The sequence below is a fragment of the Zootoca vivipara genome, chromosome 7, assembly GCF_963506605.1.
Source record: "Zootoca vivipara chromosome 7, rZooViv1.1, whole genome shotgun sequence".
Classification (NCBI taxonomy): domain Eukaryota; kingdom Metazoa; phylum Chordata; class Lepidosauria; order Squamata; family Lacertidae; genus Zootoca; species Zootoca vivipara.
This window is the reverse complement of record NC_083282.1, coordinates 79,214,009-79,237,478: the sequence shown is the minus strand read 5'-3', so window position 1 is coordinate 79,237,478 and position 23,470 is coordinate 79,214,009. Positions and strand designations below refer to the sequence as shown.

The 23,470-nt window shown below is 43.6% G+C and overlaps 1 protein-coding gene across 6 annotated transcripts in view; it reads left to right on the top strand.

Moving 5' to 3' along the window:
- Positions 1-23,470, top strand: part of NFATC2 (nuclear factor of activated T cells 2) — a 137,200-nt gene that overhangs the window by 23,616 nt on the left and 90,114 nt on the right. For 3 of the 6 annotated variants that reach the window (XM_060277311.1, XM_035121779.2, XM_035121780.2), the window contains exons 2-3: positions 7,289-8,327; positions 9,757-9,925. In XM_060277311.1, coding sequence (XP_060133294.1) covers positions 7,289-8,327; positions 9,757-9,925 — 1,208 coding nt within the window. The remainder of the gene's footprint in view (positions 1-7,288; positions 8,328-9,756; positions 9,926-23,470) is intronic. The other 3 variants (XM_060277313.1, XM_060277312.1, XM_060277310.1) reach the window with 2 other exon arrangements.

The window sequence follows — 23,470 nt, the reverse complement described above, 5'->3', positions numbered from 1 at the left end:
TAAGGTTGGTTCACATGCGTGTGTTCGTCCGTTGAAGTCTGCAACAGCAGCAGAATACTTGCATGTGTGAAGGGGGCTCTGCATATCGAACACTACAAGCAAAATGGTCATGTTGTCTGAAGTCACCTTGAATTCACTGCTTCTCAGTAGAGTCAGTTCTCACATACAGCAGCTGGCCAGGAACTTGAGACATCCAGTGATATTTGCGGGGATGGGGAAAGCCCTAAGAAAAGACAATTTAGCCTGCAACTCCCACCTTGTCTTGAATAAACATATTAAATTGCATCCCATTTGGTTAGACCAGTGTTTCCCAAACTTGGGTCTCCAGCTGTTTTCAGACTACAATTCCCATCATCCCTGACCACTGGCCTTGCTCGCTAGGGATTATGGGAGTTGTAGTCCAAAAACAGCTGGAGTCCCAAGTTTGGAAAACACTGGGTTAGAGTGCAAGCTTGGCTGTGTGTGAGAAATTCCTTGTCCCTCACCCTTCCCATTTCATCCCTGTGAAGCCCCCCAGAAGCCTGTCCTGAGGGTGGGGGGACTCCCCAAAAGAACTGTGATAAGGAGTTGGGGGTGGGTGGGTAGAATTGGGCAGAGGTAGATTGTAGCCTTATCCCTCCCCCACTACTGCACTCCATATTCCAGGTCTTTCCTTAGAGCCGTCCAATCCTTACAAAAGTATTTTGGGAGGGCACAGGGATCTGCATTGGTAGGAATCGGTGGGGATTCCCATTTGCACATATGCTTTAGTAAATACTGCATGTACAAGTTCCTGTACAGATATTCTCGTACTGTTCTTGGGGGACAGGGGGCGGACTGGTGTGGAGGACTCCCTGGTCCTGAATGGGGTAACTGTGCCCCTGAAGGACCAGGCGTGCAGCCTGGGAGTCATTTTGGACTCACAGCTGTCCATGGAGGCCCAGGTCCGTTCCGTATCCAGGGCAGCTGTCTACCAGCTCCATCTGGTACGCAGGCTGAGACCCTACCTGCCTGTGGACTGTCTTGCCAGAGTGGTGCATGCTCTAGTTATCTCCCGCTTGGACTACTGCAATGCGCTCTATGTGGAGCTACCTTTGAAGGTGACCTGGAAAATGCAACTAATCCAGAATGCAGCAGTTAGACTGGTGACTGGGAGCAGCCGCCGAGACCATATAACACTGGTCCTGAAAGACCTACATTGGCTCCCAGTACGTTTCTGAGCACAATTCAAAGTGTTGGTGCTGACCTTTAAAGCCCTAAACAGCCTTGGCCTAGTATACCTGAAGGAGCGTCTCTACCCCCATCGTTCTGCCCAGACACTGAGGTCCAGCGCCGAGGGCCTTCTGGCGGTTCCCTCGTTGCGAGATACCAAGTTACAGGGAACCAGGCAGCGGGCCTTCTTGGTAGTGGCAACCGCCCTGTGGAACGCCCCCCCCCATCAGATGTCAAAGTGATAATCAACTACTTGACATGTAGAAAATATCTGAAGGCAGCCCTATTTAGGGAAGTTTTTAATGTGTGACATTTTAATGTATTTTAATCTTGGTTGGAAGCTGCCCAGAGTGGCTGGGGAAACCCAGCCAGATGGGTGGGGTACAAATAATAAATTATGATGATGGTGATAGGCATAGGATATCCCAAGACATACACCCAAGCTGCAGTGCCATAAAGTAGTTAAGGAAACACTTGTCTCCTAGCAACTACCCACAGGGAAGTTCCTATGGGAAGATTTCTTTGCATGTTCAGGATCATTCAGGAGTACTACATGCTGGGAACAAGCAGCAGGCTATAAATTGCATCCTGTTCGGGAGCACGCAAAGGCATCTGGCGGACTACCGTTGGGAAGATGAGCCTTCCCCAACCTGATATCTTCCAGATGTTTTGTACTACCACTCCCATCATCCTTTTCCATTGGCTGTGCTGTCTAGGGCTAATGGGAATGGTTGTCCAATGTTCAGAGGTGCCATATTGGAGAAGGGTGGACTAGATGAAACTTTGACATAGTCCAGTAGGACAATCCTTATGACCTTTACTTTGAGGAAAGTTCAGACCTCTGGTCTAGAATGCTTAGGCCAGTGAGTTGTAAGAACAGGGGGATATTTTAAAATGGGGTTGTAGTTTCCCCAAGCCTATTTCTCACTTGGCGGTGGACTGTACCATTTCAGGTGAAGGCTGTCATAACTGAATGGTCCTCTACTACAGCAATAAATAAAGAATTCCACATAAGGTAACCAGAGTGTCAGGGAGAAAACTAATGCATCTTCTCCACATCTAGTTCTTTGCAGGGTATTTTGTATAAAGGAACAGCCAGCAATGCAAGCCCTCACTTGCCACCTGAAGTGGTAGGGCCCAGACAGCGTGTGACCCAAGTGATAAGGTTTCCTTTGATATGTTTATCTCCATTGATAATTTTTTGTTCCTATAATAAGAAACTATTCTCCACAACAGCCGATCTGCGCTAGCCATCTCATGCAACCAACTGTCCACGGCGTTTTATTAGTGCTGGCCATCTCATGCAGCCAACTGCGGCAACATGATAAGAGATGGCACAGCATGATACCAAAAAGCATTGAGCTGGATGTCTGCACACCAAACCTCACAGCTGCCACACAAACTCAATTAGGCAGGTCTCCAAGCCTGATGCCCTCACCTCCATATGCAACACGTGGAATAATGCTGGTTTGTCTTGCAGTGCTGTTGTAAGGATTACCTTGAAACTGTAAATGAGGGATGTTGAATACTTGAAATGGATGGTGATAACTGCAGCTTCTTTCCTTATTAGTCTTAAAAAGTTCCTGTTAGAGTTTCTGTAAAAAGGTAAAGGTAAAAGGACCCCTGACCATTAAGTCCAGTCACAGATGACTCTGGGGTTGCGGCACTCATCTCGCTTTACTGGCCAAGGGAGCCAGCGTTTGTCTGCAGACAGCTTCCGGGTCATGTGGCCAGCATGACGAAGCCACTTCTGGTGAACCAGAACAGTGCACGGAAATGCCGTTTACCTTCCCGCCGGAGCGGTATCTATTTATCTACTTGCACTTTGATGCGCTTTTGAACTGCTAGGTTGGCAGGAGCTGGGACCGAGCAACGGGAGCTCACCCCATCGCGGGGATTCGAACCGCCGACTTTCTGATTGGCAAGCCCTAAGCTCTGTGGTTTAGACCACAATGCCACCCATGTCCCAGAGTTTCTGTAGTCTGGTGCTTATGATTACACTTCCCAAGATGCCCGGGGTAGGGAAAGCAGAGGGAGGAAAGAAGGATAGAGAAGTTGGTAGGGTCTGCAGAAATGTAATAATGATATATATTAAATTTGGCAATCCAGCCTAGTGTTTTGACCTTGATGTGACAAAGCTACTGAAACCAATTCATAATCTAGATCTCTTAAGAAATGTCACATTCTTAATTCAAACTTAGACCTTTCCCTCCATAATCAGACAGTTTGTGCAATCCCACTGGCTCTTTTTTCTTTAGCGTCTCAGGGTAGGGGGCTATTCTTGCTTGTAAATTTTAATTCTTCAGATTGGGCATGTGATAATTGTTATCTAATCTTATAACTAGCCCATAGAATGGATGCAGGCAACATCTTGTATCAAACAACCTTCTCAGAATAAACAACAAGGCAGAATGATGCCTGCCGGGCACTTTCTGCCTTCCCATGGACTGTTTGTGCTAAGATGCGAAGACCAGGACAGATCGTTCAAAAGGCAAAATCAGGAGCTGGGTGGCAGAAGGCTGGGTTTGCTAGATGTTAATTTCAAGTAGCATTTTGAAGATGTGGACACCTAGCTAGTTCTAGCTGAGATCTAGCTTGTGTTTGGTAGCAGTTGTTATTGCAGGGAAGTGCCGCTTTCTGCTGAAAATGCATTTTGTGTGTGTGTGTGTGTGTGTGTGTGTGTGTGTGTTTTAAAGAAAATTACAGATAAGAGTAAGCATTTGTTCAATCAAATAAGAGCATCTAACACTTCTTGGTTTTTGTCCTTGGTTTTGTTCAGGACTCCTCCCTCCAGATAGACAAATGTGCGAGATGAGGTTCTACTTTAAAGTAATAAATGCAGTGGAAATGCTAAGGCCTAAACAGAATGTTTTATTCAACAAAATTAAGGGCAGTGAGATAATACAAATGTTGCAGGCACTTGTGGGTAAAGTGAGAATACTATTTTCACACATGCCCATTTCTCAAAATGATGCTTCCTCCCACCCCCACCCCCTAACGTCAATTTGGGTAATTGATTGCAAGTTAAACTATTAATTTTAAGAAAAACAGAGCGCACATAAGTAGGCACTCTAATTTTAGAGTCTAAAATGAAGAGTGCTGGATTGTTTTTAATTGTAGTATAACGCCAACAGCTACTGTATGTCTTGTTTTAGTTGCCTTTGTTCTCAAGAGTGCTATCTTTAGTTTGTGATTACAGCTAGATTATGGACTACAGAGATCCCATCATGGGAGTGGTTGTGTCTCCAATTTTGTACTAAATTGTTTCATGCTAACTGGCAGAGGTGCTCTTAGTGGATCTGCAGTTGCCATGTGACTCGGAGGAAAAGCCTTCTAGAAAACCACCTTCTGCCTTGAATTAGGTTGGGCTGCTGGCTGGTTCTGTAGTGCTTTCCAGAATTGCATTAAAAATACAACAGCAGTACGGTAGCTCCTACAGAGCCAAGTCAGGTTGGCATGACCAACGGCTGAGTGTTTGCTAATTACGTGCCCAGTCTTGGTGGCAATGAAGTATGTACTGGCTAATTAAATTGAAACCACATCAGGGGATTTAATCTTAAGGACAGGAACTGCTGTGTTCTAATCAGCCTCCTTTTCTTCCCACTTCACAGCAGAGTAACAAAGCTGAGCTTGTACCATCATAGCTGTTCCCATGGCTGCAGACTATGATGTCACAAACAGATGCATTATGGCCATAACAACTTGCGCAACAATTTCACAATTTATTCTACACTTGTGGGATTTGGAGAGGTGATGTACCTCTAAGACACATCTAAGAACAGCAGCAAGAAGGCAAGCTAGCTGACGCCCTTCCTCCAAGTCAGAACTGGAGCAGGGTAGATGAGTTTTGCCAGGGAGTTTGTTGTATCACTGCCAACACCGTATTCTACATTCAGCATGTCAATAGGAGGCATTCATGGCTGGTCTGCAATCAAGTGGAGAAACCACTACATGCAAAATTTCATTTGGGTTATAACCATTACTGTAGCAATTTGAACAGTTTCCTTCTGGGCAGTGTAAAATAAAAATTGGATGTGATGTTTCACCCTAAGAGATGCTCTATCCCCAGGCTGTTTTAAATGTTGCAGTTACTTTTCCGGTACAAAAGTACTCACTCCTGTTTAGGAAAATGAATAAAAGCTGTGTGTAGATAGTCACACAGTAGGTGGCCCTTGATGAGAGTGGCTGATATATGGTAAAGCATGAATGACTAAGCCATGGCCCTCCGGATTTTGTTGGACTCCTTGTCTCATCAGCCCCAACCAGCATGGCCAATGGTCGGGGATGCTGGAATCTGTAGTCCAATGATATATAGGGACTGAAGTAAATGTAACAAACAAACAAACAAACAACAACGAAAACCTCCAGTGTGAACAGAATCATGATTTGCATTAAACACATTGTTGGAAGTTAGTCAGTGCAAAATGAATTGGTTTCTGCCCCTTAGTTTGGCCTACCCAAATTTGTGTTCCCTAGAATTCAAAGGGAGTATATAAAAATGCTTTTTAGAACTTTATTGTAGTCTTTCTCAATATTATCCTTGTCCACATGAAGGAGAAATTTCCTGTCATATTGAGGAAGGCAATAAGATTTTTAACTTAGATGAGATCTGAACACTTCCAAGAATGCACTTTTATATTGCCATAGATAAAACGTTCACCTCTTATCTATTGGAATAAAATAAAGCTGTGTCCGAGATTAAACATGGAACTGTGCAATACTTGATTTCCTTAATTCTCTCCAGCCTTGGGGGTGGGGTGGGGTGGGGGGCCTAGAATGTATCTGGCAAGATTGTGTTGAGTGAAACATTTCTCAGTCTGTAAAATATTTGAAGTAAAATATGAGACTAGGGGAAAAGAGGCATATTTTGTCAATTCCAAAAGGGGCCCTCCACACACCTCACAAAATAAATCCAAGGAGGAGGATTCCCTCTGTCACCCATTTCTTGTTGGAAACATTTGCAACATATGAACTTTAGAAGGTAAAACCATGGATTTTGCAGATTTTCAATTCGAAAGCCTACCATCTCCATTTTAAGGAATAAACATAACTGCAAATATGACTGCATGCATGAAACATACCTGTAATGGATAGACAGGAAATTGGCTGCCATGTCCCATAGTTCAAGGGAGTAGAGTAATAGGGTACGGGTCTGTGTCCCAGGGCTGGGAAACCAGCTGTTTTTGGAATCCCAAATCCCACCAGTGAGTTGGAGTCCAGAAACCAGTTTGTCATCTTTGATTTACACAGTGCTTCATTTAGTGTGATCGCTCACCAGGGTTCAGTTCTACAACCTGTTTTGAATGTCAGAATTCAGGTTTGGGTAACAATCAGTGATCCTAAAATTACTGGTGCATGCAAGTAGATGCACACATCCTTCTGTCACTGAGTTTTTACAGGCAGGCTATAAAATAACCTGCTTCTGTTTCAGCTAGACTGCAGTTTTCAGCATTGTTTTTTTTTTTATAAAAAGGTTCTGCATATTTAAAAGCTAGCAAGTTCTTGGCAATATTGGAAAACACAATGTTAAAATCTTCAGCTCAATTCACCTAGGCAGACTGAGGGCCCAAGGCTTCTATGCATTTCATATTTGATTCATAATACAAAACAAAATGAGTTATATGCCCATGTCCTGGATAATGCAACACTGGAAGGCATTTTTAAAACTTATGTTGGCACCAGAATGTGCTAACACAAATATATGCCAGTTATAAAGCAGGGGTGTTCTGGATCTGGCCGCTATATGGGAATGCTACAGGTTTAATAGAGACTGGGCTAGTAGTGCCTCATTCTGAGAATGATCCAAGTGGTACCAGGAGTCAGGTTTGTGGGCTTAGTTGCCCTGGTTTGACACTGCTGGTGCCTTACAGGGTGTGGATGATCTCAGGATGGTGCTGCTGCTGCTTCTATTCTGAGAATGACCAGCTTTGAAGCAGCTGATTGCAGACTTCCATGTGCAGCCTTCCACCGATATAAATATGCAATATCTTTACAACCTTTTCCTAACACACTGTTGCTAATGCCTTCTTGTTAACCCGTGATTGCTCAGCTTCTGCCGTGGTATGTCTAGTCTTAAAAGCCACCCTTCTTTTTCCAGAAGAACCGACTCCTTCACATAAAATCATCAGCCCACCCTCTGGAGTTACTTACCCTCATGACGATGTCTCGGATTATGGCCTCAAGCCATACACCCCCTTCGCTTTGCCTAGCCTTTCGGCAGATCACATGGGCAGATACGGACAGCCAGATAGCCTAGGGTCAAAATGCTACTTGGACCCGGGCAAGGCTGCCGGTCCCCCTACTTTGAGCCCTAGGATTGAGATAACACCATCTTATGAACTGATTCACTCGGGGGGTCCCTTCAGCAGCAGCAGAGACACAGATCTATTGGTAGAGCATCAGTCCAACTCAGCTACTGCTAGCCCAAGGTTTACCCTGCCTGTCCCTGGCTTTGAGAGCTACCGAGAACCGCTGTGCCTGAGCCCTCCTAGCAGCGGCTCCTCTGCAAGCTTCATTTCAGAGACAAATTTCTCTCCTTATACCTCACCATGCGTTTCACCAAATAATGGCCCTAGTGATGACCTTTGTCCACAGTTTCAAAACACCCATGCTCATTATTCCCCTAGAACCTCGCCAATAATGTCCCCACAAGCAACCATCGTGGAGGATACCTGCTTGGGGCCACGTTCAACATCTCCACGTCCCAACTCAAGGTCGTCATCGCCAGGAGCAAAGCGGAAGTACCCTTGCCCCGAGCTCTACGGGAGTCAGCAACCTTGCGCTTCTCCGCGGCAATCGAGGACCCCCTCTCCGCAGGCCTCTCCCCAGATCCCCTTGAGAGAAGACGGCTCTTCAATCACTTACACCCAGCTATCCACCTCTTCTAGCCTGATGGATGCAATGAGCAACCTCACCACTGATCCCTCTTGCGGAGTCCCCACAAAAATATGGAGAACCAGCCCGGAACCTTCGCCGATGTCTTCCCACAAAGCCAGCATGCCGTGTCACATGCTTCAGCCAATTGAATACATTGGGCCTTGCGAGCAGGATGATCGGAGAAACCCACCACCTGAGTCTATCTTATTAGTGCCACCATCTTGGCCAAAGCAGCTGATGCCTGCAATACCTATCTGCAGGTAAGCTTGCATGTCTTGTGGTCACTCTTTCTAACAGGTTTGAAAGAATTTGGTCCTGATAGCCCAAACCTCCATTATGCATGTGTGTGGGGTGGTCTGCCTTTGTCTACTTTCTAAACAATAACTACCACCGTGATACCCAATGAATTTTTTTTTTTATAAATGGCTCCTGCAATACAGGACCTGTTGTTTGAGTTGCCAGCCAGTTATTATGTTACGGATGCATCCAGAAAGATGCATTCTGATATGTAACCGGTCGTTGGGAGATGTTATGTCCACCAAACACGGGATGATATCCAGCTAAATCACTCTGGGAGTAGACCCATTGAAATCATTGGTCCATCTAGCTCCAAACAGACGGAAATCTCCAAATCAGGAGACAATCCTAGTTTCATTTGCGGATGCTTAAGATTGAACCAGGGATCTTCTGCATGCAAAGTGGATGCTTGGCTATTCCCAAGTAGGAATACCTGATGCACCATTCATCTAACTTGGTATAAGGCAGTCTCACACCTCTCTAAACTGACAATAAGTGTACACTTTGTACACATTAGATTTGTTTGCTGTTCTTGTTTATCTCTGCGCATGCACAAGCCCACCTCCAAACAGTAGAAATAATTTGGTAGAGGTAAATTTTTACCAGGGACCTGTTTCAAAGGGTGGAGATATTAGCAAACATATGATTTTAATGAGACACTGAGAATGTGGGGATGGAGCACTTAGGCATACATAAGAGAGGAGTTCGTAACTCTTTCTGTACCCACTAATTCTCCCTTTCAAGTCTTTCCCCCAGCTAGCATTCACTGAGCTGGACTTAATTGTTTTTAGAGGGGGGGGGAATCGTTTATGCATGTCCAGCGGAAGCATTTGCGAGAAGCAAGACTAAAGCATCTCTGCTTGCCCACTAATTTTACCATTCAGTGTTGTCTCTTCCCCCTCCCTGCATTAGTGAAGTCAAACATAAGAGAGGCCTTGCTGGATCAGATCAAAAGCCTATTTACTTCATCCGGCATCCTGTTTTCCACAGCAGCCGACCAGATGCCCCCAGGAACCCATAACACAGGGCATGAAGTCAACAGTCCTTTTCATAGAATCATAGAATCATAGAGTTGGAAGAGACCACAAGGGCCATTCAGTCCAACCCCCTGCCAAGCAGTCCAACCCCCTGCCAAGAGACCACAAGGGCCATCCAGTCCAACCCCTACTGCCTCAAAATCTGGAGGCTCCATAAAGTAATTGTGATCTATAAAGTAATTGTGACCCATAGTCACTGACAGACACTGTGCTAATTCTCTGAGGGAAGGCGAACCCCTCCGTTTTTTCTTAATGGAGGCTGTGCACCCTGACCTCTTTTGAAAGAAAGAGAAAAAGCCAACCTGCATTCCATAATGACGTTCTCCAACTTAATGTCCCTCTTCTCTGCCCACAGCATTCCTGTGCACTCCCTCCCACCACTTGAATGGCCCCTCTCCAGTCATTCTGGCTCTTACGAGCTGCGGATCGAAGTGCAGCCCAAACCCCACCACCGTGCCCACTATGAGACGGAAGGGAGCCGAGGGGCAGTCAAAGCACCAACAGGGGGGCACCCCGTGGTCCAGGTAAGATCTTTTTTCTCGGAGAAGATGAACTGCAACAGCTTCTTGATAGCTCTGTGCCTCTTGGCAACCTGCCATAGCAGCACATTGTTTGGCTAGTGCAACATATTTATAAAAGGTGTTTATGGATAGCAGACAGTAGTCTCCTACTGGTCTGGGAAGATATAGTTCTTCTATCCACTTTACAAATACTTGGAGGCCAGGCCACGGAGTCATTTTCCTGACTCTTGTTTTCATTTCATCGTTTGCATGCATGTGTGTGTGTGTGTGTGTGTGTGTGTGTGTGTGAGAGAGAGAGAGAGAGAGAGAGAGAGAGAGAGAGAGAGAGAGAGAGAGAGAGTAGCACTTCAGTTTTTATAAACTGCTTGGGTACCTAGCTCTTCCCTATAAAACAGCCCTGGTCTAGAGACACCTATAAGTCATTTTAAATTCCTGACTTTAAGAGAAGCCTTCACATTCAGGCATAAGGTTGTTCTATGGTTTATTTTTTCAACAATAAAAAAGTTATTGTGAGGAGAAGAAATGGGTGCTTCTCAGGGATTGAGATGCTATAACAAGGTGTGAAAAATGCATTTTAAGTTTGACAAACTAAACTCAGTATGATTGCCTTGAAAATAACAGGTCCTGACTGATGTTTTAAGATGGCCCTGTATCTAGATAAAATGGAGGCCCAACTCTGCTGCTTCAGCCTTTGCTGAAGCAGCAGTGGCATAACATCATTCTGTAGAGTTGGAATTCAGGAAGGCAGTTGGTAGTGAAGTCAACCTGCATATATATGTTGCCCTTTGTAGGGCTTGGCAATATAAATCAAGCTGACGTATGGGTGCTTTGGAGTCACTTATCTCACCTGCTTTTGCAATATCTTCTTTACGCCAGGAGGAGATTGTTTCATTGGCCAGGGTTAGAGTGTGATAAGAGGAGAAGCACTTCACAAAGCTGGCACTTAGTTCAATGAGGCATTTGATGGCCTACTGTAAACTTTATGTAGTTGTAAAGTGATAGGGTCACAGGTTGATTGAGTTCATGCATTCATAGAAGAAAAGTCACTGAGTTCAGAGCAAGATTTTTTTTAATTTTTTTATTTTGCAAGGTGGATTGAGATTGCAGAAGTAGAGATGGGGTGTCGTGGGGATAGTGAAGGATCAGGTGAACTCTCTTGAGTTTCATTGCAAGTGTGCAAATTCAGGCTACTTTTAATGGGAGAATTCCAGCTTGGCTAGTCTAAATTTATGGAGGAATTACCGGTAAAATAGGATCCCTTAGTACTAAATATGAGATGTGTTGCTATGACAGGGTTCCAAAGAAGCGGCATGAACATGTAAGAAGAGGCATGAACAGCTGTGTGTTCAGCTGGTGTCTTTTAGCCATTGCTGGATAAAAGCGTTCTTCCTGATTTGTTTGCAAGGAGGTTAGATGATGTTGCATCAAAGCTAGAGTTATCCCACACTTTGCGCATTTCCCATCCATTTCCTTATTGCCAAAGAGTCTGATCTTTTGGGGAAGAAGCAGATTTGTTGCATAAAAGCTTATTGCATAGCTTATTCGGCAGAGTATGAGACTCTTAATCTCAGGGTCGTGAGTTCAAGCCCCACATTGGGCAAAAGATCCCTGCATTGCAGGAAGTTGCACTATCCTCTGACCCTCCTGGTCCCTTCCAACTCTTCAATTCTTATGAATTGCACAATCTGAATTTGCCAGTATGTGGTTGAATGATCCCATCTGAAAATAGCGACAGTCTAGGATTGCCATTGACTGTACTTTCTTGCCACAGCAGTTCCTAGTGCACTAAAAATCAACCTGCGACTTGTCTCCTTTAGCATTACAAGTTGTTGAGGTAAAACCAACAAGCCCGGTTATGTGTTTCTTCTGTCCTGCTCACACATGCTCCTTTGGATCCTGGCCAACAGATGTTTTTATCCCCCAAAGTAGTCTAGGTTTACAAGTGCAGGGAGATTTTTTTGGGGGGTGGGAGAGTATTTAAGTACCTCAATCTCCCATCTGCAGCACAGCACACCAAGAGCTGAAACGTGCTTATTCTGCTGATAGTCTATCATTGGTTTTGAAGCTGTCCCTAATCAGATGTACTAAAAGGGGCACATTGAATCCCCATGGAAAGGATGGCTGGATGCATCCTTTTTTTATCTTTAAGGCTGTATATTTGTTGCAAATGATTTAACACTATAGTGTGTGGAGTGACAGGAAACTAGAAGAGTCATCTGTTAGAAAGTTCTTCCTGATGTTTAGTCGGAATCTCCTTTCTTGTAACTTGAACCCTTTGGTTCAAGTCCTACGCTCCAGAGCAGGAGATAGCAAGCTCTCTCCATCTTCCATGTGCACAATTGGGGTCCCTGATAATATGGGGCACTTAAGGGGAAGTTGTCAAGTCATGCATAGGCTCCCCCTTGCAGATATCCATGCTGAACATGTGCACAAGATAGCTCTACAAATGCACACGATGCATGAAAAGGACAGATGTAAAGTATACACAGGATATAGGTTATTTACCTATTAAGTCAATTTGCATGGCCACCCAAAAACGTATGTTTTCCATATGGCATAAACACATCAAAAGACTAATATACAATGTTGAAAATAGCACAAAGGGTTAAAGACAGCAACACATTCTCTCTAGCTCTGCTTCTTTGACAACTGCACTTGGACAGAGAACCTTGCGGGCATAAATGAATATAATCAAAGATTGATAAATTCCAATCCAGCGATTTCATTGTGCGCTTGTTTAATGTTTCCCTGTTCCTGACATTACTTAAGAGTTTGAGGGAGGAGCTGCCCGTTCTGTTGAATGAATTTCTGAAATATGACTCTGCTTACTTCTTCTTCTTCTTCTTTTTTTAAAAAGAAGTCTTTATTTTTGTGGGAGCTGACTTTGGTCAGGGAAGGGAAGCAGCACAGCAGTGGATCTCATATCCTCCCTAGCTCTATCTTGTGGTTTTGCTCTCTGATGCCACTTCTTCTTTTTTGCATGCTTGGTCTCGGGAGTTTGGCACACGCCGTTGAGGAGTATGTGCTCGCAGGGTGCTCCTAGAACACCAGAACAATTGTCCGCCTGTTAAAGTGAGAGCCTCTGGCAGGACAAGATGCATTCAGCAAGGACATGGGCTTTTGTGTGTTTAACATCTTGTTCAAGGGCCCAGAATAGCAACAACTGGCTCTGTGTTGAGGACAAAGGCTGGTGTTGACATGCAGCTTCCCCTCCCCTCCCCCCATCCAGGTTGGCACAGTCACCCAATTTGGAGAGGATGTGGCACACAGACACATCCTTTGCCTCTCGGTAAACTCCTGTCGAGTCCTACCAGCAGTTGTTTAGATGTTTGTATGAAGGGTAGCCCCGGGCAGCAAGCTGCTATAAGCACAGAAAAGTAGAAGTGGACTATGAATGCTCAGATGTGATAGATGCACTCGGCACATGCTCAGAGGCACCTGTTTTTGTATCACTGAATTCAGATGTTCCAGGGCGGTCTTCGTGCACTTTTAAAAGACCTGGGTCCTGAGGTTAAGGCCTGGCTCAAATTAAAGTCTAGAAAGCCTAGAAAGACGCAGAGGAGAATACAGAGCACCCTTAACTTTTTCTACTGTGCCTCAAATTCTGCATCCGTAGTAAGCTATTTATGAAAATAATCCTAGGCATGGGTGAAGAGGAGAGAAGCTGGTGCTTAACCGTTTCCCCAAGCCAGCCCTTTTCTGCTGCAATTGATTTAAAACTTTTATACGCCAGCCTCCCCCAGGACAGATTCAAGTGCAGTTTCTAAGCATCAGACTGTAACAACCAGATGAAAATACAAAACATTAATAAGGCAGAACAGATCACATAACAGTACTTAAATAGTACATGAAATGCTTTGGCCTGGGACCTGAAAACTAATAATGCTGGTGACAGGCAAGTCACAGGTGGGGGCCGCTGCTGAGAAGGGGCAGCAGCCAAGCCACTCTCTTTAGTTGCTGCATTAGTATTGCTTCTGATAGGAGAGGAACCCAGAAGAGGGCCTCATCAGATGATCTTAAACAACATGGGCAGGATGATAGGGGGAAAGGCACTCTCCTGAGTCCCATGCTTTGCAGGGCTTTTAAAGCACGCAACACCACATTGAATTGGGCCTGGAAGCAAATAGACAGCCAATGAAGCTCTTTTGTGACCAGTGAAGTATCATTTGAATTATACTCTCTGCCTAGCAACAAAAATCACCCCCTCCTCAGTGACTTTTCCATCCCTTGGGGTTCTGGATGCATATTAACCCTTCTAACCTCGTATCTAGAACTCTGCTGGATAAGAGCTGCCCCTGGAAAGTGGCAGGCTGGGGAAATTTTGTTTGGGGGTTTTTGTTAAGGGAGTGGGAGTTGTTGCTGGGGATTTTGTTTTGTTTTGTTGGTATCTTTATTGTAGACCCTGTGATTTAAGTGGAAAAGTTTCAGTTTGGCTGTGTATTTTCTGGTGTTTCATTTACTGCCTTGTGCATGATTTGAACTGTGGAAAGGCGGCATACAAATAAAATTATGTGTGCATGTTTTTTGTGTTGTTTTTTTAAAAAGATTTTTATTGAAGTACGATAATTTTTACATACATTATATTCTCTCCTTCCAATTTTTAATTTCCCGTACCATTTTTCCTTTCCCTTCCCACCCCCTCCCCCACCCGTAATCCATTGGAAGGGTTCAAACAGTTGTCCTCAGCCACGGGCACAATGTCTTTAGTTTCCACTGAATGTCTTCTGATCCAGTAGTTGTTATCCATTGAAGATAGGGGTTCCATCACAGTAGACTTGGCCCTCCATGTTATTTCCTGTGACGTTACTGCCACGATGTCTGACTGAATAAATTCAAACAAATAATTAGTCCAGACCTCTACTGTCCATTTTTCTCTATCTTTCCAACCTAAAGCTATTGTTGCCTTTCCTGCTAGTATCATTGCTTTGAAGGTGTGCTGGTCACCTTTCTCTATGGCCGTGTTTCCTAGTATACCCATTGTCATAAGATTGAAGTCTATAGGTAGCTTTAAAAACTTCATTAATAACCTTAAGGATTTTATTCCAAAATCCTCCTACCTCTGGGCATTCCCAATACATATGGGAGAACCATCCCTTGGCTTGTTCACAGTGCCAGCAGTTAGGGTTCAATCCTGGTATCATATTAGCTAGCTGGGCCGGAGTTCTATACCATTTTAGAAAGAATTTTTGTTCGAGCTCCCTAAATTTGCTTACTTTAATCTCATCTATTCCTTTCATTATCCTTTCGACCTTTGATTCGCTAATTTGTTCTTCCTTACTCCATATCTTTTGAATAAGTTGGGTTGTCAGTTCTTTATTTGTAATCATCCTATTATGTGTGCATGTTAAGCACGCACACAGCTGCTCCCTCCCCACCCCCACGCCCGGAGCCATCCCTTCCAGAAGTGCTTTCCTCTAACAGGTGTCACTGTTGGGGATTTGTTCCATATGTTCACATGTAACATGTAAGTAGAGGACCAGATTGCATGCTGTATGTTGCATTACCCATGCAAGCCTCAGCATTCAGTTGCAGAGTGATGTGCATCGGTGCTTGTGTATTAAAAGAACGAGAGGAAGGAAGTGACAACAACTAGAAAAGGCTAATCCCCCCTCCATGCACACACACACTTCACAAAACATTTCACAGCAAACACGGCCTTGACTTTGAACTACTAACACATCTTGCAGCTCCTGTGTAAGCCCCAGTGTTTATTACTACAGGCTTCCTTCCCCCTGTAACTGTATTTGCCATGTGTCTTGCTGAGCCCTGAATTAATGCAGTAGACCAGAACTTTTGGTGCAAATTAGAGGCTGGACTGCGGGTATTACGCAGAAATGTTTACTCACAGGAACACAATGAACTCTGGACTGTGTGAAATCCGCATTTCTCGGTTCTCTGTGTGTGGCTAAAACCTAGTTTGGAATGCAATACCCTGATCCCTCCACCCAGTAATTGAAAAATTAAAGTTCTTGTCCCTCCCCCCAGTAATTGAAAAATTAAAGTTCTAAAGTCCTCATGGTTCCAGGGGCCACTAACGCCTTGGCTCAAAAAAGGACAAAAGAGGACATGAATTCGTTAAACTTATGTATATGGTTATTTAGATGCAATGATAGAAATCCATTATTGTAGGGAAGGAGCAGACTTTTGTTGTGTGAAAGGACTAGGACCTCTTCTGGTGCTGAAAATGAATTCCTAAACGTACAATATTCTCAGAGGCACCCAGTTCTTAAATTCTAAGCATACGTCTTTTTCACCTGGCTCTGGTTGGCAAAACATACTCTAGTAAAACAATAAATAAAGTGGATTTGACTGGACTGCTCTGCTTGCCCCAGATGTAGAAGACATTTATATCCTTGTTCTATAAAGCAGAGTGGGCCAGTCTTTCCAAAGGATACGTGAAATAAAAATGGCAAAGGGCTTTGTATGTTAAAAAGAGCGCTGATGAAAACTTAGTGCTAACATGAGCCAGCGGCAACCTTCTGCTTTAAGCTTTACCTGTTCCTTTGACACCAGAGGGAGAAAATGTCTCAAGTGCTTTCTTATCTTCTTCCGTGCAGCAGGGAAAGGGAAGAGACGGGAGGAAGAGACTTCTCACTTAGCTTTGTATTTGCTTTTAATTAACTGTAGGCAGCGGGGATTCTGTGTTCAGATTTATTTATTTATTTATTTGACCCAGAGGTCGACAAATGGGTCTCTGAACTACCACTGGCTTGTTGGGAAAAGCTGGCCACACAGTGTGTGTGCCCCATTTGGAGTGACGTTGTATTTTTAAGACTTCCGCTAGAAATATGCCCAGTTCTTCACAGAAATGAACAAGTGAGCTGCCAGTGCTGAATGCAGTTGTTCAAATGCAATAGGAACCCCCCCCCCCAAAGAGTATTGCATTGAGAACTGGTATATGCACACACCGGATGAATTAAGGCGGCCTTTTGCCAAGTAATAAACATACAGCACTGCAGTGTACATATATGTTGCTTGATAAGGTGGTTCCTTACTGACCTGTGAAGGGTTTGGTTTCTGATCAGGTACTTGCAGAGAAATGGTGAGGTTTAGTCTTCTTATCACACGGCTGGATGCTATAAATATATGAAATTGTCATGTACAGAACCAGACTTTTTATCCATTTAGCTTGTCAATGTCTCCCCTGAGTGGCTGTCCAACAGGCAGAGAAGGTCTTTCCCAGTCCTACTGCCTACTAGAGACACCAAGAATTGAACTTGGGCATTCCATTCATTTCAATGTGATGTATTACATGTAAATATGTTATAAGACTGAAGCATTTGATGTACATACATCATCTGCCATGGTATCCTCTTCCACTCCAGCCACCCCAAACATCATATTGTTGACGGGGATTTATGAGCCACTGTCAACTTAATTTATCAACTGACGGCCGGGTTAAATCACTGGCTCCTGTGAATTCATTCATACACATTCCATTTTTCCTTCTGGAAGAGTGGTCTGTGTTGTCTAGACAGGAAGATGAGTGTGATCGTCATTGAAGATCCTGATTTATGAGAAAAAGCGTACCACTCCCTTGAAGCAAAGTTCTCTGGAAGGAGGAAACAGGCCATCCCTTCCTAGCTCCTTCGCTATGATGCAGACCACTTCTGTGTGGTTTAAGCTGCACTTCCCATCTTAAATCCATCAGAACCTATCCCCAAATCCAACTTCACATATGCTAGGGCGGCCACGTGTCCTACTCTGCAGAGGTCAGCCACCTGTTTTGAAGGGGTTGCCAGTCCTCTATTTTAAGGTGACTTTTATTTGAGGGCTGTCTAGTCTCACGTTTGGTTTAAAAGTAAGGAGCCCTGAATTTGCCCATCAACAGTTAACAGCAGACTGAACTATTACCCGTCACCTGTTGTCTCCTCACTAGGGTGAGCCATATTGTATTTCTCTTTAAATTGTTGTTGTTGTTGTTTAGTCATCTTAGTAATGCTCGACTCTCCGTGACCCCATGAACCAGAGCATGCGTTGGAAACTCTCACTTTCTTCTCAAAGCTTCTCCTTTTTTATGTCCGTGGAGTTTTCTTGGTAAAATACTGGAGTGGTTTGCCAGTTCCTTCTCCAGGTGGATCACATTTAGTCTAAACTCTCGGCTATGACCTGTCCGTCCTGGGTGGCCCTGCATGGCATAGCTCATAGCTTCTTGGAGTTATTCAAGCCCCTTCGCCACGACAAGGCAGTGATCCATGAAGGGGTAAATTATTGTAACTGTTGCTAAATTTTGCATCTACACAAATCAATTAGTGTATGGAAATGTTATGTAAATACGTGTTACATTTTGTTCTGTTTTTGGGGCGATGCAAACCCTATTTAAAGGCGATGCATAAGTGGCCATTCTGATATATGTTTCTTCATTGCAGGATATCACTTTATCTCAGTCACTATTCCAGTTCATCCACTGCTTGCTTGCGCTTTCTTTCTTTTACCCTTTCACACATGTGATAGAGAAGTTTTTGGCTTGATTTTTCTTCTCAGTGCATAGCTACATCTGGTCAAGTTTGCATTTTTAATTTCTTTCTATGGGGGGTATAAGGAGCTGTGGGTCTTTGGGAATCTGAATCGTAATCTCAAAAAACAGAAAGGTATGAACAATGTTTGTTGGCATGTGTTGTGAACTGTGTAGCTTGAACTGCATGCCATGTAAACTGAGCTGGGATTTTTACCTAGGCCATTTTATACAACATAGCCATTTCTGCACATATGATGCTAGGTGTTTGTGCAAAATAAATATTCATATGTATGCATACATTTATCAACATAACTATAGTTCTGAAAGTGACCTCATTTTTGCACATCCTGATGAACAAATGAAGGAATGAAGCTCATTTTAAAAAATGGTGGGAGGATAAATTTAATCACGCATACACACACACATTTGCATAATCAATATTTGCAATAAAATCAACAAGGAAAGCCTCTCCTTGTTTGCAGAATGATGTTGTTTATTCATCTGCCAAAGTGCCTAGCATTTCTTTGGGTTACAGACCAATCCAAGTCTAGCTGTATTAATATTATAACTGTTATGCAAAAATGAAAAGGAAAAAAAGCAGTAGTCCATTTCTACCAAAAGAAAGAAATAAAATCCCAAAATAGAATATGGAAAGGTACACATCATGTCTGGCTTCTTTTTCCCTTTTTTGGTAAATGTGACTCAAATGAGTTGATTTCTTCTTCAGTCTCGTCTATATATAATATACTTTAGGCAGGGTTTGGAGAGGCTTATTGTGAATAACTTACCTTAGGGTTCTTTTCAGGGTTTATATATATATATATATATATATATATATATATATATATACCAATAGTCTACCTTTCTTTCTAGATTTTTCATTTTCTCTGAAAATGGAAACAATGGGGTGTTAAACATACTTATCAAAATGCAAAAATAAAGTTGTAAAAAATAAAGGTCAATGGCTTGATGTTCAGCAATGATCTTTATTCCTAAAGGTGTGTGTCTATACTAACACTGCCAAAGTGGTCATGTGCAAAAACTCAGAACACTTTCTTAGCAATAATGACATTGGGTGTGGGGGACACAGAAGACCCTGGTGGTCTGGTCTTCAACTCTGGAAGACATTTTTCCTGGGGTCTGGTCTATTCATGCAGCAAAATAAGGTGGGGCTAGGATGGTTGAGCCATAAGGTGGCAGAACAGGCTAAACTGCCCCCAGCCAAATATTTCATAACTGTAATTGTCTGATTTTTAGTTGTCTAAAAACTTTTAATCTCCCCTCTGGGTGACTTATAAAAATAAGATGCAATATACAATTGCAATATAATGGCAAAAAACTCAACCCCCCCACCACCCCCAAATGACAGCAATAGCCACAGATCAATAAGTGTTCTGATCTAGAACATGCTTCTACTCTAGATTGGGGACCCATGTCAGTTTCTTCCTGAAAATTGTTCCCTTCCAGTGGTTATTTGCCCCAGAAGGCAGGCAGTATTTGGAGTTAACGGCACCCTTAGAAGGTGGATAGCAGCTAAGGGTAGGGGCCAAAGTATTTTTAGCAGGGGGAAGGGGGAGAGGACCATATTCCAGATCGGAGTTTGGCAATTGCTTTTTCTTGAGAACAGGAGAGGCTAGTTGAAGCAAACCTGAGTGATCGATAGACACAGAAATGACATTTATTGAACCAGAAGCAACAAAGAGCCTTTTGGCATCTTAAAAACAAAATTAATGTCCATGAGTTTAGTCTGTTGTTTTCAGTGGGTTTGCTCTGAGTATAACTTAACTGGAAGCAAGCTTAATAGGTGCATCGTGGACAAGCTGCAGGGGTCTGGATTCCATCTCATCAGATGCATGAACTGTTGTTAATTCTAATGAGTAAAAAAAGATGGGTGTTCTTCCCCCTCCACCACCGTCTCTATAAACATGCGAATACTGTAATAGGGAGCAGTTTTTGGCCTTTCTGCTTCACATAGTGCCATATATTTAGTGCTGTACGGGTGAAAGCAAGATGGATCTGAAGACTGTGTGTCTCGTGGGTTCCTCTTCATTTACCACATTGTGGGAAGCTTTCCAGCGATGCATAGATGTTGCATGTGGTCTCATGGGGGGACGGATTAATTCTTACTATGCAAGGATACCTCCTGCTGACTTTTGAAAGGCAGAACAAACAAAGAGGAACTCTTTTGACCATGGATGCTATTAGCTTAATGTTTCTGTTCTCTGATCTTCCTGTCCTGTTTGCTTTGTACGGCTTAATCAAGATTTTTTTTGGTATATAATGTGGACCACGTAATTGAAAACAAATTTAGCATGTCTCAGACCATCAAGTTCCCTTTCAGTTGGATTGTTGGCTTCGCGGTAGACATGTCTGCTTTCAATTTTCAGTGATGTGAGAAACATAGAATGAATGGCTTGATTTGTAATTGTGAATGTTAATAATGAAAGAGATATTCCCTGGTCTCAAGCCTACATAGAAATTCTGTCTCCGTTATGCTTCATATAACAAACCCCAATTCAAAACTCCGCTGCTATTCTTTACTGAACATTTTCATTCTCTGCTGTGTGGTTGGGTTGTTTTTTTCTCTCTCAAAGTGCCCAATTTATTTCATGAAAATATGTGTTGTACATAGAGCACACAAATATTTGTGCAGAGAAAGATTACCATGAAAATGTCAAAACCTGCTTGCTTAAATAAACTCATATTTTAGCTGGCAATGATATTTTTTTTTACCTGTGTGTCACTACCTCTGTCAAAACCTGTCCACAGAAGAAGATGGCAGAAATCTGGTTTATAACACAAGCTTGCATTTTACACAGTGTTATTTGATTTGTGAGTGTTTGGTTTTCGCCTTGAAAACAGAGAAGCAGAGAAATGCTTTCAGGTTTCATGTAATTCAACAAGAATATGCAAATATTTGAGAAGCGAGTACCATATGTTGAATTACATGAAACCTGAAAGCATTTCTCTCCTTTGGCAGTTGTGTGCAAGCAACCCCAAATATCAAGCTTTTAAAGCATTCTGGCAACTGTGGGCTCCCAAGCCAAGAGAGCAAGGGCATTGTTCATCTAACTGACTTGAGCTAATCTTTAGGCATGGCTGTTAACAGTAACACAGGAGCCCGAGAGCTCCTCTGTACTTAGCTAGACAAACTAGGGGGTTGTGTAATAACACATGTGTTGCTAAGGCCAGGGACCTCCCAAGGGTGTTTGTTTGTTTGTTTGTATATGTGTGTTTTCTTCTAGTATCCAGGTTAAAAAACAGACAAAGTTTTAAGGAGTAGTCAAAAGGAAAAATGGTGCTTTTGGGTGACAGCCATGATGATATTATATAATAAAAGCAGGGTTTGTGGGGACCACACCTGAGTTCCTTGGAAGAAGGGCAGGATGGATGGATGGATCCACAAAGAGGGGATGGGACTGTGGAATTTCACATGTTTGAGATAAGAAGGTCCCAGGTTTCCAGGTACACTTGGGGAAATCAAGAAGAAGAGCTGCTGCTTGTCCCTATAGCACAGCCTTTCGCAATCTACCGCCCTCCAGATATGTCTGGATTACAACTCGCAACAACTCTAGCCAGCAGGGTCAAAGATGATGGAAGTTGTAATGGTCCAAACCACCTGGAGGACACTAGTTAGTTAGTGAAGGCTAGTTAGCTACTTCTAAGCTTTATGGACCAGTGTATTTCAGCATAGGACAACTTCATATGTTCATAGCTCTAGTTTAACTCTTCTAATTATGAACCTAGTATGCTGTTTCCTAACTGGAAGCCTTCAGTTTTTATTTTAATGCATTCCCTACAGTAGCAATGGGTTTTATTGCTTGTGGATTTTGCAAACTGTCTCAACTAAAGAGATGACATCAGAAATATGAGACTCTTGCTGGGCATCTGCCTTCTCCTAGGCGGGGGTTGCCCAAGCTATTGCTAATTTGCCCACACAACAGTGCGGGCAAAAGTGAGAGGGCTCAGGGCAAACCACTCATTCCCAGCATGTGGTCATGTATGATAGTTGCTGGAGAACATCACTCACAAATGCCGTGGCATAGTTTTCCTCTTCTGCTGCATCTGAGCCTTGTGCAAAAGAAAGTTGAGAGCATATCCAGTCTTTTCTCAATATGTGGGATGGGGAGGGAGAGAAAGTAGTGAGCCGCTTGTGGAATCGCAAAGCGGCAAAGGAGCCTTCTTTGTGGAAAAATAGATATTCTGTTTTGTTATTTTCTTCTTCTCTGTCTCTGGAGATTGTGTGTGTATGTGCATGTACAGTATACACACACTTCCTTGGATTTAGTATAATCATGACTGCAGATTATTGCTTCTACTGCTAGATTATTTCCAGCTATTCAGAAGCAGGAAATGCTTTGTCAGCTGGCAATCTAAACCGCCAAAGACTTTGGCTAAACTTTTGACTTGATGCCTCACCTATTGAAATTAATCCTTTGGGTTTAGCTTAGAAGTTTATCCTTGGTTAGAATATCCATGCACCCAAAAGAGCCAAGAGACAGAGTTCCCAAATATTCAGTTCTCAAAACTAAGATACAGATTGCTGATGTTCTTCTGTAGGCACTCTCTTTTCAAAGTGACTGAAGTCTGGGATTTGTTGGGAGTCATAGGAGAGTTTTGTCATGCAGACTTATGAGGCTGGTATAACAGAGCACTCGTCAAGCCTTCTCTAGTGAGCAGTACCAGAAATATCTAGTCCTGTTGTGTATAAAAATAAAAAAGCAAGTTTCCTAAAGATGTACAGTCAGGCCCGGAGCGTCCATAAAAGCAAACTAGGCAATGGCCTAGGGCACCAGAATGGAGGGGCGCTGCCTGGCCAGCCTGCCCGCTGCTCACCGCTGCCCTGCGTAGTCGCCCCTTCCAGCATGGCTTCTGATTGGCTGCAGGAAACTCAGAAGCGGCAGGAAAGAAGTCTCCACCCAGGTGAGGGAGGGGAAGGCCGGCCGGCAGGAAGAGCGAACCGGAGTGCAGGAGAAGACAGCGCCGTGCCCCACCGCGCCCGAGAGGACGTTTCCTGACGCGCGCCTCCGGCCTGGCTCCCTTGGCGGCGATGAGGCCGAGGAAGAGCCCTTCCCTGCAAGGGCCTTCGG